At 35.9% G+C, this 18,121-nt stretch overlaps 1 protein-coding gene across 6 annotated transcripts in view; it reads right to left on the reverse strand.

The window, feature by feature from the left end:
- The window catches only part of LOC123525474 (uncharacterized peptidase C1-like protein F26E4.3), a 119,395-nt gene that overhangs the window by 40,700 nt on the left and 60,574 nt on the right, over window positions 1-18,121 (reverse strand). Inside the window, exon 1 of one of the 6 annotated variants that reach the window (XM_045304537.2) lies at window positions 13,804-14,608. The exons of 4 other annotated variants lie outside the window; for them this stretch is intronic. In XM_045304537.2, coding sequence (XP_045160472.2) covers window positions 13,804-14,122 — 319 coding nt within the window. In that variant the 5' untranslated portion in view covers window positions 14,123-14,608. Of the gene's footprint in view, window positions 1-1,889; window positions 2,688-13,803; window positions 14,609-18,121 lie in introns of those variants that run through there. One more of the 6 variants, XM_045304539.2, reaches the window with a different exon arrangement.

Below are 18,121 nucleotides of genomic sequence, written 5' to 3' on the forward strand. Positions count from 1 at the left end.
TGCTTGTTGTTTATGCGTATCTGTGGCTCGATGTAGTAGATCCACGTTTCATCTCCCGTAATCAGTTCATTTATTTTCCTTGAATCGAGCTCTTTGATTCTTTTCAATGTTTCTTTAGCACAACGCACTCTTTCTTTTTTCTGATCCTCGGTCAGGAGATGGGGCACCCATCTGGAACAAATCTTTCTTAAATACAATTTCTTCGTCAGAATGTTCTGAACTGTTCCCGTTGATAAGTTCAGATAACTAGCTATCTCACGTACCGTGTACCGAGCATCATCTTCTATGAGGGTTTTCACAGCAGCAATGTTTCTGGAAGTGATTGCTGTTTGAGGTCTGCCAGAACGGTTCCTGTCTTTGACATTATTCGATCCATTAGTGAATGCTTTGAACCACCTGTAAACTGTGCTTATCGATACACTGTTGATTCCAAGTGTTTATGCACTTCATTCAGAATCTTCTCTGCAGTAATTCCTAAACTACATCGCACTCGAATCTCTAATTTTCCACTAGGTTTCATATTTACATGTACAATTGACCAGTGTATATAAGTGGACGCAACTTGACCCCGATGGTTGACCTTTGTATTATAATACGTAATGAGGCACAACCTATTATTGAAAAGGTATGTACATAAAACACTGTAAACAAACTCATTCCATTTAAATATACACGGCCACCCTAAGCACCCCTTATTTCTACAATGAAATACTCGATATGAATAATCAGCCTAAGGTCAACCATCGCGGTCAAGTTGCGACTACTATACGGGTATATGATAAATAATGCACAATAACTTTAAAACGCTTGATTTGATTTCAATAAAATTTTACTCGATTGTCAACGAAATGCTAACAATAAGATCCCGTGAAATTCGTGAAAATTAAATTGTAACTTTCTACGGAAGCGCATTAGTCTCAAAATTTTTTGAACACCCCTCGTATAAAAAAAGCATCATGAAAGTGCTGGACAGACTGCCTTTCAACTGTTGTCTGATCGAGAAAAAAATCGAAAAATGGGTAACTGACGAAAAACAAAACCGTTTTAATGTTGACACAGTTATTTCTAAAACGAATTAAGCTGAATGGAAAGAGCAGAAAACATTTTTAAAACAGTTTGATGGTTTAAATATTTCTCTTCATGAAAAAGAAATGGCGGGAGGAATTTTAAGTCCTCGGGTTTAGGCTGAAAGAAATTAAAATTTTCATATTCTGAGAAAATAGTTCAGAAACTGTTAAAATTAAAGAGCACCTTAATGACATGAAAGATGCTTAAATGTAAAGAGATCCAACATCTAACACCACTGTCAAGAAAATAAACATGTATGACACTTTTCTTTAGTTTGAAAACAATTGTTGCGAAAAGTCTAACCGTTTATCGTCAATTTGGGTACGAATATAAACTGGGTATCAGGAAAACTTTCACAATATCCACTTATTTATGTGAATATGTGGATGGCAATAGTGGGTACTAACAAGTAGTTTGTCCTATTAACAAAATTATCTGGATAACACGCAATTTTGCCACTTGCCAGATAATAACTGGATATGTAACTTTTTTTTTAGAGAAAACTGTCTAGTACATAAATAAGTGGATGTGTGGTTGGCAGAAATATGCCACCATAATTTCAGCCCGAAGGCAGCTTTTGGTGAACATGGACACAGAAATGCATTTTACTTGTATTATCTCCTATAGAGATGAAGGTCTAAAATATTTAGAGAAATTGAGAAAATCAGGAAAGGGTCTGTTATTTTTATTCCTAATAAAAGTGTCTACATGACAACACAAATAAATGTTTATACTTTGTTAAATTAATACGTAATACTCATACTATGAAATATAAAAGATGCCATTTTCCTCGAGACAGCTCTCAATGTTAAACTACTTACCTCTAATTGGGGCAGGGGTGGTTCTACCGCTCAGACAGAATGAAAAGAAATCTGGGCAGCAGTCCCCTCTCGTTCTGTTGCAAAATTCGTCACAGTAACACATGGTGTCGAGAATAGGTACCGAGCATGTGTCAATACGCCCCGGACAACAACCTCCGCGGCGTGTCTCACAATAGGGTCCGGCAATATCCGGACCCCATTCTATATATCTTTTAGATCTATGCAGCTTAATTTCCGCACTGTTACATGTTAATAAGATATTACAGAGAAATGCAACAAAAGTTAAAATTCCAAACTTTGATATAAACTGCTCCATTTGTTTTATGCGTGACAACTTTTCACCTAATTTACGGCTTAATACTCGTTATTAAATCATATTTTCTTTTATTGTTATTCAGTAATGTGTCTCTTTTTCATCTTCATTCACATTATCTTTTTTGTCTTACTTATCTTCGTATAACAATATTTTTATTGACCATTGAACCAATTTTCATACATATCCACCAAAATTAACACAACTTGCAACACACAAAGCGCAATGGCTTAAAAATTACACTAGATTTTTATTATATGTTACATTTAAATCCAGCAATTTAATGGCCATAAATTGGTTCTATATCATTGAATATTCGTGCATTTTGTCGTCAAATGACATTTTAAGTAGCATATTACTGATGCAGATTTACTAGTTAATATTTCCACTGACAATTTTTAAAAACAAATTAAATCCAACACTAAATCTAAATGAGGAATAAAACTGTATTATCATGTCACAAGGATTTAATGACAGCATGAAATTTAAAATCGCATCAAATGTTTAGTTATATCATTCAGACATTAAACCTACTAGTACTGAAAAATATCTTTACATTATTCAAGTTGTCAATTATGACTAGCTTTAAGAACAACCTCAAGCAGGTTTAAAATGTTGATTATCCGGATAAGAAACGGGGCTAACTATATTTAATAATGTGTGGTCTAGTGAATAGGGCGTCGGCACCACTAGCTTTACGATTTCACTTACCCAAATGACATAAAACTTGGAAGCTTTAAAGGGACAGAATGTTGACCAACAAAGTCTTTAAATGGGTGGGGGGGGGGGGGGGGGGGAGTTTGGTCTAGTGGATACGGTGTCGGCGCTACTGTAGGTACGATATGACAACACATATGTTGTGCCACACGTTCTAGCAATCGTTCAGAGCAATTAAACCAGGATACAATGTCGGTCCTACTGGTCACACTATATAACTTCCTTATAACGGTGGGGATGCCACTGTTGAAAGAACAGATAGATTGTCTGCGTGGGCCGCTCTCAAGTTGTTTAAATGACTATGATTGGCCACCTTGGAAAACACTCCTTTTTCAAATACAAATTGTATGTTTTTGGAATCTGGTTTCTTTGACTGTTACTTTTTTGCAGTTTTTAAGTTTTCGAAGATTTTTAAAGCTATCGTAAAATATTAAAATGTTTGCCTATATAGTACAACATAATAAAAACACCATACTGTATTGCAACCAATCTGTAGAACGGGTATTTACTAAAGTTTTCATGAGATTAGTGATGGTAACTATTACGACCATAACATAAAGACATAGTTTACCTACTATGCTAGACTTATCAGGTCCTCCGTAATCAATAGTTTTTACTGATCTAACATCTTGTCTTCTAGATTCTATATACAATTCATATAAGAACTGATATTACAACTCAGTCACTATGAAAGGTCATTATTATACATAGTTCACCGAAGACGTCTACGTATTTCAAGTATACTTTATACTTCATGCTTTTCATTGACCGCATGGCAGAGGTAAGGGACAAGTTGTAGCGCGACAACTGTACGCTGTAGACCACTTTAACTTGCACGTTGACTGCATCGAGAGGCAAGACCAAGACTTGCTGCAACAGAAATGGGAGGGAGGAGATATTTCATAAAATGCAGACCACTATAAAAGTAGCTGGAGAGTGATATCAATTTAATAGATGATTTGATTGGGTTTGTTCATTAGACATAATGAAATGTTCATTACCTTTCACACACCCCAGCAATGGCTTAAACGGGACTCTATTAGACATGTTAATAGAATGCAAAGAATAGAATATTTTCTAAAGCCACATAACATAACAGCACTGAATCCATGTATTAATTCATATCGGTAGTTTTAATATTTTTTCAAACGGACTTTAAATTCAAATTTGCATTGTAAGTGTTTCGTGTTTACAGTCTTTTTATGACTTAACTGACAGCGTTGATACGCCTTTAAAGAATAAGAAAATCTAATAATTTTATTCAATATTTGATTTAAGAAAATAATAATGGTGCGAAGTTATGAATGAAACACTATAATACTTGAAAGGTTTACTTTTTAATTTCGTTGATTGTTTCTGCTCTCAATAGGCGGGCTCTATAGTAAAAAATCTAACCTCTGAGTGGGGTAGGGTTATAAAATGAGAAGAAATCAGTCCCCTCGTCTTGTTGCAAAACTTATCACTGTAACAAATGGTATCAAGAATAGGTACAGAGCAAGTGACAAAGCGTCCCGGGCAACAACCTACACGGCGAGTCTCACAATAGTGTCCGACAATATCACTACCTCGTTCTATATATATTTTAGATATATGCAAGAAAGCTTTCATACCCTACATTTACAAATTCATAATTTCATTGTTTGATCTGACAAATAAGTTGAATCCTTCGCTAAATCTAAATAAAATGAACACTGCATTTATCATCCTTCAATACATGCAAGCATTTAACGATGGCATGACATAAAAAAGTCGCATTAAACGATTTAATTGAAAAAATTTGAACATTAATCATTTGATGAAAGGCAAATTACACAATGACCTACTGCAGCCTAAAAACATTCCACTCTTTTATCCACGTGAAATATTTGGGCGACCCGAAATATTGCCTCACATTGTATAAATATATTCACGTATAATGAAAACAGATACCGCAGTTAATCACAACAAAACAAAATAATGCCTTTTACGTCAACATCTACAATGTAGAAGGCTTTAATTTCATTTAGCAAAAAAACGACCAGCCTGTCGTCGCGTTTTGCGAAAAATAACCACAAAAAACTATAATTCAGTAGTCGACATATTCATAAAAATACTTATTTTTCAACAATCATGGCAACATAAATCTAAACTTAAAAATAAAAACGACCCCTATCGTGCCTTTTTTTACCTGACAATTCATACTGGTTACTGGAGAAATGAGATGTTTTAATATAAACATATGTAGAAAAGAAGTGATACACTTCCAAGAATAGGATGTCCAATCCAAAAGTGTCGGATCGCAGTCATTTTTTATAGTCCACATGACTTCTCGTTTCTCGGCTGACATATTTTTTGTGATTAATTTTCACTGCTCTAAAACTGATGTACTTCACTTTTGCTAATTCAAGAATCATAGAACCGGTATTGTACGATTTTATACGTGCACTTCATTGTATAAATTACGCCCTACATGTTTGTCGTTTATATGTAACTATGTTAATCTTTTCTCTAAAGCAATGACTACCAAATATTAACTTCATAGATCATTGCCCTCTAAATTGTTTAGAACAAGTTGGAGAGTGATTTCTATCATAAACAAATAGTTAATAGTCCCATACGATTCTAGAATTTCCACTGACTCAAAGGTGGTGACCCCCCCCCCCCCCCCCCCCCCCCATATTTCTACAGAGGGTCAGTAAATTTTCATGTCGTTCTAGGAAAAACAAAAATAAGTGTTCGATAAAACAAATCAATTATAAGGTTTGTTAGCGACCCTCGACGGAAATATGTGGGGTCAGTATGAATAATATAGGGGCTCAGTTAACGCCTCGCCCCCTTCCTCTCATTTATCATACTGACCCCACATATTTCCGTCGAGGGTCGCTTACAAACCCAAGTAATCAATGATATTTGCAAATAAGTATATTAACATCTCAACAAATAATCAATAAGCATCATTAAGGAATTAGTGTGAACATATCATTCAGAATGAAGAAAGTACACTCTGTTCACACTTTTCTTGAAAATGAAACTGATTAATTTAATTAAACGCCTATTTCAATACAATGACATATTCAATGGCGTTGTACACTTAATCTAACAAGCCATAAAAATATTAATGATGAAATGTAAACACTCACAAAAAATTAAAAACTAACACCTGCTGTTATCCCATTTAAAACAATGTCATAAAGTCTCTAAAATACAGTGTCTAAAGATTTTGTTTGAATCTATAAGGTGATTCACTTAAGAAACAATATATAGAAAACCGTGTTTTAACGTTATTAATACACGGAAAGAGGTTATTCGTTCTGGCGACGTATAACCGATTTTGAGTGTATTAATTTAGTTAAAACACGGTTTTGCTATACATTATTTCGATTCTAATATGCCCTTAATCTAAAAGAGTAGATAAAATCTAGTAGCGCTCTTTCTTGGTCGCAACAAAAACATTGGTGTCATCGCACGTTAACATGAAGTCATTTTAGCGTAAGCGTGTTTTAACAGAAACAAGCATAAGATTTTTGCGTAATGCTTAATGGCTGATCATTCCATAGTTTTTGGACCAACAGTACAGAAACTTTTATCATTGAATGTTTTGCACTTGTTGTATACATATGGAACAGCATAACGGCATACAGAATTTCTGATGTCCACTAGGAACATATGCTGTAAGCAGTTTTGTTAAATACATAGGTGCTTGCTCTGCAAATGTGACAGCTATACATGAAAGAAAGGATCTTAAACCCAATCCTTGCTTTCACCGGCAGCCAATGTAAGTCATACAATGCTTGTTTGGAACTGTTCTTACATTTCTTACAATGAAATGTATCGATGTTATTTTAGCATTTTTTCTAGGACTTTATGAGCATCAGCACAACCCACATTGTGGTCCGTTTTCAGTGTGCAAAGGTTTTGATGCGGTGACGAAGTTCAGCTTAAGATCGGACCTGATCAGCACAACCCACAATGTGGTCCGTTTTCAGTGTGCAAAGGTTTTGATGCGGCGACGAAGTTCAGTTTTAAGATCGGACCTGATCAGCACAACCCACAATGTGGTCCGTTTTCAGTGTGCAAAGGTTTTGATGCGGCGACGAAGTTCAGTTTTAAGATCGGACCTGATTAGATAACAGTTTAGGGTTCTTACAAAAAGGAGTAAAATTGTGTCTGGAAATTTCAGTTTCAGTTGCAGACATTAAAACTAAAAAAACTAAAAAAACAAGTGAATGAAGTATTGCCATGCAATACAAAGTCCCCTACTGGAAGGCACCTAATTTTCTCTACTGCAGTATAACATAATGAACTGATATCTGTCAATGTTGTATAAACAATATTGTACTATATATACAATATGCTATAACAAAACACTTGGATTAAAATTTATATATATAAAAACCTATAGTTGTTTTCATATTGAATTTTTTGGCTGATTATAAAAATGTTATCATGTAAGTTATTTATAGTAACAACAAAGGGAAATTAATCTTAAAAAAAAAAAAAAAAAAAAAAAAAAAAAAAAAAAAAATCTATATAATATAAGTCCACAAGAAACTCTTTACCAGTAGAGATAGGTCAAAATACAACCTAAAAATTGGATGTAACATGCATGCTGTACCACAGAAAAGTGGTCTCGATTTTTCTCTACCGCCAGTAATAAAAAAGTTACAATAAAATCTATTTATAGTAACGACAAAGGGACGTAATTCTAAAAACAAGGGTGCCTCATGGTGGTGAACATTTGGTCCAAGTTACATCAAAATCCCTCCATGCATGAAGAAGAATGTTCCGTACAAAGTCATTCTTGAATTTGACCTTTGACCTCTAAATATGACCTTGACCTTAGACCTAGGGACCTGGTTCTTGCACATGACATGTTGTCTCATCCAGGGGAATATTTGTGCCAACTGATATCTAAATCCTGCTTTGCATGACAAAGTTTTAGACCGGACAGGAAAAAAATCCTCTTGACCTTTGATCTCAAAGTGTGACCTTGACCTTTAAGCTAGGGTACTGGGTGTTGCGCATGACACGTCGTCTCATCATGGGAAACATTTATGCCAAGTAATATTGTAATCCCTTGATGGATGACAGAGTTCTGGATCGGACAGGGAAAAAACCTTATTGACCTTTGACCCCCAATTGTGACCTTGACCTTTGAGCTAGGGGTCTGGGATTTGCGCACGACACGTCATCTCATCATTATGGTGGCTGATTTCTGCCATCTCGTTCTGGCGTGTTGGCGCGTTTGCAGAGCGCCAAGACGCCAACACGCCAGGACGACAATTATACGCGCCAAGACGACAAAATCCATATTTGTCGTTTTGGCGCGTTCATTTGTCGTCTTGGCGTGTTGGCGCGTTGGTGTTTGCAGGGCGCCAAGACGCCAACACGCCAGGACGACAATTATACGCGCCAAGACGACAAAATCCATATTTGTCGTTTTGGCGCGTTCATTTGTCGTCTTGGCGTGTTGGCGTCTTGGCGCCCCCGCCCCCGCCAACGCGCCAACACGCCAAGACGACAAATGAACGCGCCAAAACGACAAATATGGATTTTGTCGTCTTGGCGCATATTATTGTCGTCCTGGCGTGTTGGCTTCTTGGCGCCCTGCAAACGCCAACGCGCCAACACGCCAACACGACAAATGAACGCGCCAAGACGACAAATATGGATTTTGTCGTCTTGGCGCGTACAATTGTCGTCCTGGCGTGTTGGCGTCTTGGCGCCCTGCAAACGCGCTAAGACGCCAGAACGCCAGGACGACAACTTCCCAGTTTAGCGTGTTGGCGCCCCCGCCAGAACGACAAATGCCTTGTTTGTCGTCTTGGCGCGTATAATTGTCGTCCTGGCATCCTGGCGTTCTGGCGCCCTGCAAACGCGCCAACACGCCAGAACGAGATGGCAGAAATCAGCCACCATACATCATGGGGAACACTTGTGCTAAGTGATATTAAAATTCCTTAATGAATGTCAGAGTTATGGACCGGACGCGAAACAGACCCTGTTCATGCTATGTTAACATTTGACTGCTAAGTGTGACCTTGACCTTTGAGCTAGGGGTTTGAAAGTTGTGCATGACACATCGTCTTATTATGAGGTACATTTGTGCCAAGTAATATTAAAATCCCTTCATAGATGGGAGAGTTATGGACCGGACAGGAAAAAAGCCTTGACCTTTGACCTCAAATTGTGACCTTGACCTTTAAGCTAGGTGTCTAGGTTTTGCGCATGACACGTCGTCTTCTCATGGGGAACATTTGTGCCAAGTAATATTAAAATCTCTTAATGGATGGGAGAGTTATGGACCGGACAGGAAAAAAGCCCTGTTGACCTTTGACCTCCAACTGTGACCTTGACCTTTGAGCTAGGGGTCCAGGTTTTGCGCATGACACGTCGTCTCATCATGGGGAACATTTATGCCAAGTAATATTAAAATCCCTTCATGGATGGGAGAGTTATGGACCGGACAGGAAAAAAGCCCTGTTGACCTTTGACCTCAAATTGTGACCTTGACCTTTGAGCTAGGGGTCCGGGTTTTGCGCATGACACGTCGTCTCATCATGGGGAACATTTGTGCCAAGTAATATTAAAATCCCTTCATGGATGACAGAGTTATGGACCGGACACGAAATTGCGGACGGACGGACGGACGGACAGACGGACGGACGGACGGAATGACGGAAAAGCGCATTCCTATAGTCCCCGAAACTGGTTTTCAACCAGTAGGGGACTAAAAAATGTATGTACCTACAATCAAACATCAAACTTCAAAGCTTGCCAAATGTTTACACTTTCAGAGTGTGAGTTTCTTTAATTCAACAAATTAAAGAGCGAGTTAATCTTGTCTGCACGCAAAACGGAGCAGTATAATGAGAAGATTATGAGAAATTCCCTCTGCTATTGAAAACACGAATTTATTTAAAGGAATACGCTTCCAGATTTAGATCTATGTCTTTTTCCAAAAAGAAAGTGTTGTCTGTTGTAAGTATCTATAAATACTAAGTAGCAAAGCTTCCTAGACAATATCTTTTACATAAACATAATTCGTGATACAAAATAAACATAATCAGTTTTGAGAGTTAGCCTAACACGGTATAATAACAAACAGGGAACATGGTTCAATTGTATGTAAAGCTAGATCCTGCATATTAAAGTGTGTCAGCGTGTGACATTATTCTATGTATAGTCTGGCTGCCAGCTGTTTTTTTGTTTGTTATAAATTATAAATGGTATTAAATAGCTATTCACAAAATATTACAATTTTGATTTCGTCCAGTTAGTTATTCTTGTCGTTTTTGTGCATGTAGTTACATGCCTGTGACGCCTTTTCTGACCTATATAATACATTGACAGTCTCTGTGTCGAGCAAATATGCGTCAGCCGGAATGTATATCGGTAGCGGGTCTGTGTTGAGTTTGCGTGTGTTTTTTGCAACTCCTTTTTCTATAAAAAACAATCCAGCTCTGTAAATGTCCGAAACCTACATTTCCTTAGATAACTTTGTCAGTGCAAAATAAATATCATGTTAAAAGTGGGAGTCATATTTGATGCAAGAATATATTTTCAGCCAAGCAAAACAACGCCATTGTGCCAACCAAAATGCCAAGCAATGACTTGCCATGTGGTATCAGCAAGATGTCTAGGGATTAAGAAAAGAAAAACAAAACAAAAACTGAAAAATACCTAATTCTAACACGATCCGACTCATTTTCCTATTAAACAAAGAAGGCAGAAAACAGTGAATTATTATACAACAAATCACTGTTCTGACGTCACAATTATTACGTCATGGCATCAAATGGCATAGCGGCGCGCTGGTAAAGAAACCGATTGAAAACGGGCAAATATTTAATGAATGTCGTCAAGGATGTATTTAAAAATCCTTGGTAACGTGTTAGAATCGAAATAATATATCTCATTTAGTGATTTGCTCTTGACTAAATCATTGTTTGTCGTTCAGATGCGTATTATTATATCACTCAGGCTGCGCCCTCGTGATATAATTCCTCGCATCTGAACTCCAAACAATGATTTATTCAACGACAAATCACTGGATGAGATATATTATTTCTTAAATCTATCATTATGCGATTAAAGTGTTTGTATACATTTACCATAAACTCCACATTTACTCGATCTATATGATGTATAAAAATACTTTTGATACAATAATTATAGTTAAATTATGACTTCCTATTCATTTTATCCCGCATATAGTTATAAATTATGGCGCAGCGAGTAACTTCATTTGATTTATTGCCGGATAAAGAGATACTAATGTATCTTTCGTTCAAAATATCACATTATCATCTTTATGGTAATTGTCAAAATATTTCAATATTTGATAATTTGAATGATACCAGGCCTGTGTTTAATAAGGACTGCCTTTGAAAACAACAAAAAGCCTACTTAAGACATATCACAGCAACTAGATGACGATTTTGAGTACCCATGGAGACAGTGTTAATTAAGAAATAATATAGATCATCTCACTATCTCATCTAGTGATTTGTCGTTGAATAAATCATTGTTTGGAGTTCAGATGCGAAGGAATTATATCACGAGGGCGCAGCCCGAGTGATATAATAATACGCATCTGAACTCCAAACAATGATTTATTCAAGAGCAAATCACTGGATGAGATATATTATTTCGATTCTAACACGTTAAATAGGATTTTTAAGTACATCCTTGACGACATTCATTAAATATTTGCCCGTTTTCAATCGGTTTCTTTTCTAACGCGCCGCTATGCCGTTCGATGCCATGACGTAATAACTGTGACGTCAGAACAGTGATTTGTTGTATTATAATTCACTGTTTTCTGCCTGCTTTGTTTAATAAGAAAATGAATCGGATTGTGTTAGAATACTAGATAACCACCGTACCATACAACTAATCGCACGTTAGTGCCAAAGCCAGGCACAAACGCAAGTTGATGGTAACTTTACAAGTTATGACTTTAGCGCGTTCAAGCTAGAGAGTCATCTCATGTGTCTTTGAGTACGTTTTATATAATCCAGAGTATTTTTTTTGCCTTATGCAAAAGCTTTACAAACCAAATCAAAACCAGTCTGTTTACTGACCAAAACAAACCGAGTTTGTTATTATTTTGATTGGTTACAATCCCTTACATATTTTATTAACTATCACACCAACATTCACAAAATACCGTGTAGGCCTATAGCAGTTGTAAAAATTGTTATATTTTCTGATCCTTGGAAATCACGGTGTTCATTAAATTTTTATTATAATAGAATTCTGCTTAAACCTGTGCAAGGGATCATGAGGGGTGATGCTGATTGCATTCGTGACACTCTCAATAACAGACTCAGTGAAACAGAGTCTGCTATTTTTGCCTGGATGCGTTCTATTTTACCAATCTTATAAATTCTATTACGATCCAAAAAACAATGTGTAATAACTCCCTTTCAGTAAAAGCAATTCTTATAATGATGTTTTTTGTCTGTTTTGAAACATGTCAAATTTAAGGTGTGGTGGATTTTAATACGCCGACATAAACACGACCATAACTTTGTGATATAAAGACAAGATCATGTCATATATACAATCTGATCACACGAAATATAAACAACCCGTTTTATATACTAGGAAAAACCCTTTTAATTTACCATATCAACTCAGCCTATCACCTCTGTTACACATTTTTAACGCTTTATAATCGTTTTATTAAATATCACTAAACAAAATATAAAAATTCGATTCTGATTTCTTAATGACTGTTAAATATGAGAAGTGACACAGAAATTTGGTGTGTTACATATAACATTAGGCATGTTTTATATCATTAACTGATATGTCATTTGATAGAACTATTTGTCGTTAATTAAATACAAAGTACAAGGTATAAATTGAAATTAAACAGCTTACTCTTTTTGTGTGGCATATGCTTATCTAAAACCATATTTACATTGAAAGTGTTATTCTTGCTCTCAAAATTTGTATGATTTTAGCGGTGTGCAAATACAGAAATTATTGACAAAGTTGTCACAAATATTGAAATGTTTATCTTTCATGGTACAATACAATTTAACCAGAGTTGTACTGCAAACCAAAATTATAAAAGATGTAAGGCGATTTACTGAAAGTTAAAAATGGATCTGTTTGAATATGACTGTTACAAACTAAAACAGGTTCTAAGCAGCAGATGCCTATAGTGCTTGCCTTATTAGGTACAGGTGTTTATAAATGTTTGATTATCATTGGAACTAAGGGTACAACTTTTTTGTTGGATTTAACGTCGCACCGACACATGATAGGTCATATGGCGAGTTTCCAGCTTTAATGGTGGAGGAAGACCCCATGTGCCCCTCCGTGCATTATTTCATCACGAGCGGGCACCTGGGTAGAACCACCGACCTTCCGTAAGCCAGCAGGATGGCTTCCTCACAGGAAGAATTCAACGCCCCGAGTGAGGCTCGAACTCACATCGATGAGGGGCAAGTGATTTGAAGTCAGCGGCCTTAACCACTCAGCCACGGAGGCCCAACTTAGTCTCAAAGAGAGAAGAGGGGCCAGATATGATTAAGTTTACTGAGGACCACTAAGTAGCGACAATACGGCGATTCCTTTTTGTTCTCAGTTTTCATAGTCAACGGTACCGTGAGAATACTGTTCGCATACATAAAAAATTAAATAAGTAAATGTGATTGACCTAACGGGTAGTTTAGATTTATCTGTTTAACATACAACGGTGAATGGTTTTGCAATAAACATGGTTTCCACCGCTTACCCTACAGGTCATGAGTTCGAATCCCGCTTGATTCACAATCCCACCACATGCCTACATATAGAAATGACCAATTCACTCAAACTATATTTACAAGAATCAAAACCCAACACATATTTTCCACGTGACAGCTTACAAATTAAAAAAATGCTTACCTCTAAGTGGGGCAGGAGTTGTTCTAACACCACGACAGAATGAGAAAAAATCAGGGCAACAGTCCCCTCTTGTTCTGTTGCAAAACTCGTCACAGTAGCACATGGTGTCGAGTATAGGTACAGAGCAAGTGTCAATGCGCCCCGGACAACAACCTCCGCGGCGTCTTTCACAGTAAGGGCCGGCAATATCAGAACCCCATTCTATATATCTTTTAGATCTATGCAAGCGTTCAGTTTCTGCACTTTTACATCTTAATATTATATCAAATGAAAATACAAGAAGAATTAAGATTCCAAACTTTGTAATAAACTGCTCCATTTTTACTTTTCGCGAAATGAAATGCGATCAGATTTATTGCTATATACTCCTTCACTATAAATACTTCTAATAATCATACATTTCTAATCACACACTCATTCTATTGTTATTCGATAATGTTTCTGTTTTCCGTCTTCGTTCGCATTATCTTAGTTTGTTCTTATTTCTCTTTATACACTATTTATATGTCCTTAAAGAAATTAATCATTGCATCCGTTTCAAATATTTACCCAACAGTAACACACTGGCTTTATGACACGAAGCTAGATGACTTACGACTGGCACTGTATTGTGAAATTATTTATATATATTACTGTTACATTTTACTCCAGCTATTTAATAGACATAAAATAGTGGTGAATCTTTGAATATTAACTCAATTTTGTCTTACGAACTTACGAAATTATATTTTCACTGTCTACACTGAGAAGTTAAGTTAAATACCGCACTAAATCCAAATGAGGTATAAAACTGTATTATCATGTCACAATATAATACAAGCGTTTAATGATAGCGTGAGATAAAAAATCGCATTCAACGATTTGATTGAACTAGGATTACATCAATAAGACATTGTAAATTATCTTACTTGGGCAGTGGCGTTTGAATGACAGAGGGTGAAAGGAAACTGTGAGGTTACTTTGCCAATAATGGCCGTTACAGCTAGGTTATACCGGCATTTAAAGGCACGCTTACACACAGTCCTTATGAAAATAATTGGTCATACTAAGATTTGAAGAAGTTGGAAAATTGTCGGTGCCACTGGGGTCAAGTTAATTTGCTTCCAAGAAGTTTTAGGGAACAAACATCCTGGTCGGGCCCGTATGGGTTATGTTAGCAGTTTAAGTATAAGTATTTTTTTCTGGAATGATTTAAGTGGTAAAGTAATTATAAACTAAAACAGTTTGTGCGTAAACTTGGACAAGAAGATTAAGTTCAAGTAAAATATTAAATGACTTATTTTTATTTTTGTTTGCCTAAGTTTTGTTCAGTTATTCTGTTCAAATTGAACTGCCTTGGTAAATGTTACTTAAATCGACCCTAAATAATTCGTAAGCAAGTGACGAGATTGTTGTTAGGGGCACTCACCTATAAATCTTTTTGTTAGATTAGTTTTTTGCCAAAGCAACATATAGTGAAAAAAAACCTAGAAATTGCGTCCATAGGACAAGGATGCCCCCCATACTGGGCTATCCTCTATAAAGCAAATTCTATCTAAAGGCCATAACTGCAGTAAAATTATTTACAGAAAAAAATTCCTTCCTTTATGGTCATCTACACATCAAGCTTGTTCATCTGTGAAACTTTGAAGCGAATTAGGCTAATAGTGTGGGAGGAGTTGGACACACAAGATTTCGGGACGTACCTTTGTACGGACGGACAGACGGACAGCAGCAACGCTATATGCGCCCCACATGTATGGTGGCGAAAAAAGCACATAGCGATTTCTCGTAATCATAATATAACTTAACTTGGCATGCTATGCCTCTGTATAGACGTATTTTGCAAATTACTCACCGTATATCATTTTTAACAGAAATTTTGAACATAAATCATTTAATGCATTGCAAACTACGTAATCAGCAAGTGCAATGACAATACAAAATAAACCCCATCCAAAATGCATTCTGATACACGTGAAATATTAGGGCGATCAATTGTACAACCAATATTACATCAATGCCTCTTAAACATTACATGTCTCACCTTGTACAAATACGGTACATAAATAATGAAAGCAGATACGAGGACTGATCATAACATGACAAGATAATGCACAAATACAGACTATTTGCTGCAATACCTTCAGTTTAGAAGGTTTTATTTGCATTAAGCAAGACTAGTATCTGTGTGAAGTCACGTTTTGCAGAAACGACGTTTGGTTAGACACACTTGATAGCTTCACAAACTACAAAACTATAATTCAATGGTATACATCGGCGGAAAATTTACTTTACAACGATCAGGACAATATTAAATCTAATTTTAAACACACGAAGCCGAATTACATTTTTTATCTGACAATTCATATAACATGTATATCTTTACTAATTATGTTAACTTACTTTGCTGGAGAAATGCGATGTTTAAAGATTATTCCCTGTTTCCTTGTAAAGAAATGACAAATTCCAAGAATAAGATTTCCGACATTATCGTGCTGGGACCCTTATACATGTATATATAACAGAAGTACGACCCTTAAGCATTAAATGCTGAAAATTTCAATATGTTGACCATGGTTTTGGTGTAGTTCCGATAAGCCAATTTGACAACTGTTATGCTATTTTACTGAACTTTGAAAACTGATTCATAAAACTTTAATAATTCAAATATCACGGAAACATTATGAAACCGTTACATACATGTATATGTTATACCCTGTTATTTGTATACAACATTTTGCTTCTGGTGATTAAATATTTACGCCAAAGAACATTGCTGTTCCAAATTGTTTAAAACAAGTTGGAGAGCTAATCTAGACGTTTTAAAAGTTTGTTATAATTGTGTACTTCAATAAGATAAAAAGAGGAAGCAGTGTGTTAACATCTCTTATATTAGCTTGACAGAAACGAACATTGACCATTTAAAATGAATCAGCTGTCATGATGAGCTTTAAATTCATTATTTAAAAACACAAAAGGAATAGGAAATTGAACAGAAAACAAATTTAATGACGATTTATCATTTAGAATGAAGAACGAAGAATATAGACTTCACAGGTTTTTCTATACGTTATGATCATATGAGCCGTGCCATGAGAAAACCAACATAGTGGGTTTGCGACCAGCATGGATCCAGACCAGCCTGCGCATCCGTGCAGTCTGGACAGGATCCATGCTGTTAGCTATTAGATTTTCTAATTCCATTAGGCTTTGAAAGCGAACAGCATGGATCCTGACCAGACTGCGCGGATGCGCAGGCTGGTCTGGATCCATGCTGGTCGCAAACCCACTATGTTGGTTTTCTCATGGCACGGCTCAATTATGCATTAATTTGCGACGAGTTTGAACCTTACATAATTCAGGGATCTCATAAAAAAGTTACGTTTCTATGTTTAGAGCTAGAATTCATAATAGACTAAAACGTCTGAAACAATTTTAGTTTCAACAGTAGCCACTACACGTTGTGAAAACGGCAGGTAATTAGAAATTGATGTTGTCTATTGTAAAACTGCCAAGGTTGCCCATTGTTCACAGAATAAAAGTGAAAGTTTGCTTATGTTAAACATACAATTAACGATTTCAGTACATTTTATTATCGTTAAAAGTTTATTAAGTAAGACATATTTGCGTGCCAATTCAGCAGAAAAAGAAACTAAAAATAAATATTTCTCATTGTTTTTTTTCTGTTTGCAGCTGCAACAGTTTTACTGAAATAAGAACACCACTATATAAACTTACGCTTAAAACATTTAAAAGACTTGATATTTTATAAAGACATAGAGCATATTACAGGAGTGTCTTTTCTTATTGAATAAAATAATAAAATGCGAGGATCTGTCGAGCATTTTATCAATTTTATTCATCGGGTTTAATAAATTCAATGTGGAAAGTCACAAAGTAATATTCTTTTTATCACATGTTAGCCTTTCCTGTCGAAACATCAAAGTTCTACTTTATTTTATGCTTTCGGATGAAATACTGAGATATAAGTGAAAAATATATTTGATAATTTCACAGTGAAAAATATCAAATATACTAGAAAATATTTCTAGTACGTATTTTTGTTGCCGATATATTTTGGGTATATTTTATTTGCGTATTGGTATTTGATCACTTGTGCTTTGGTCCTTGTATTTGGGGCCTCCAGTGGGAAACATTTAATCGAACAAGACGAAAATGCCAGTTTATTTATCTTATTGTTGCGGAAAAGCATAAAAATAAAAAGAAAATTTCTTTGTTTTTTGTGTAAGATGTAATTTTATTTCATCTCGTGAACTTCTAAAATAGTATTCTCACGAGTGGCTTCGCCACTCGTGAGAATACTATTTTAGAAGCT

Source organism: Mercenaria mercenaria, chromosome 3 (assembly GCF_021730395.1).
Source record: "Mercenaria mercenaria strain notata chromosome 3, MADL_Memer_1, whole genome shotgun sequence".
Classification (NCBI taxonomy): Eukaryota; Metazoa; Mollusca; class Bivalvia; order Venerida; family Veneridae; genus Mercenaria; species Mercenaria mercenaria.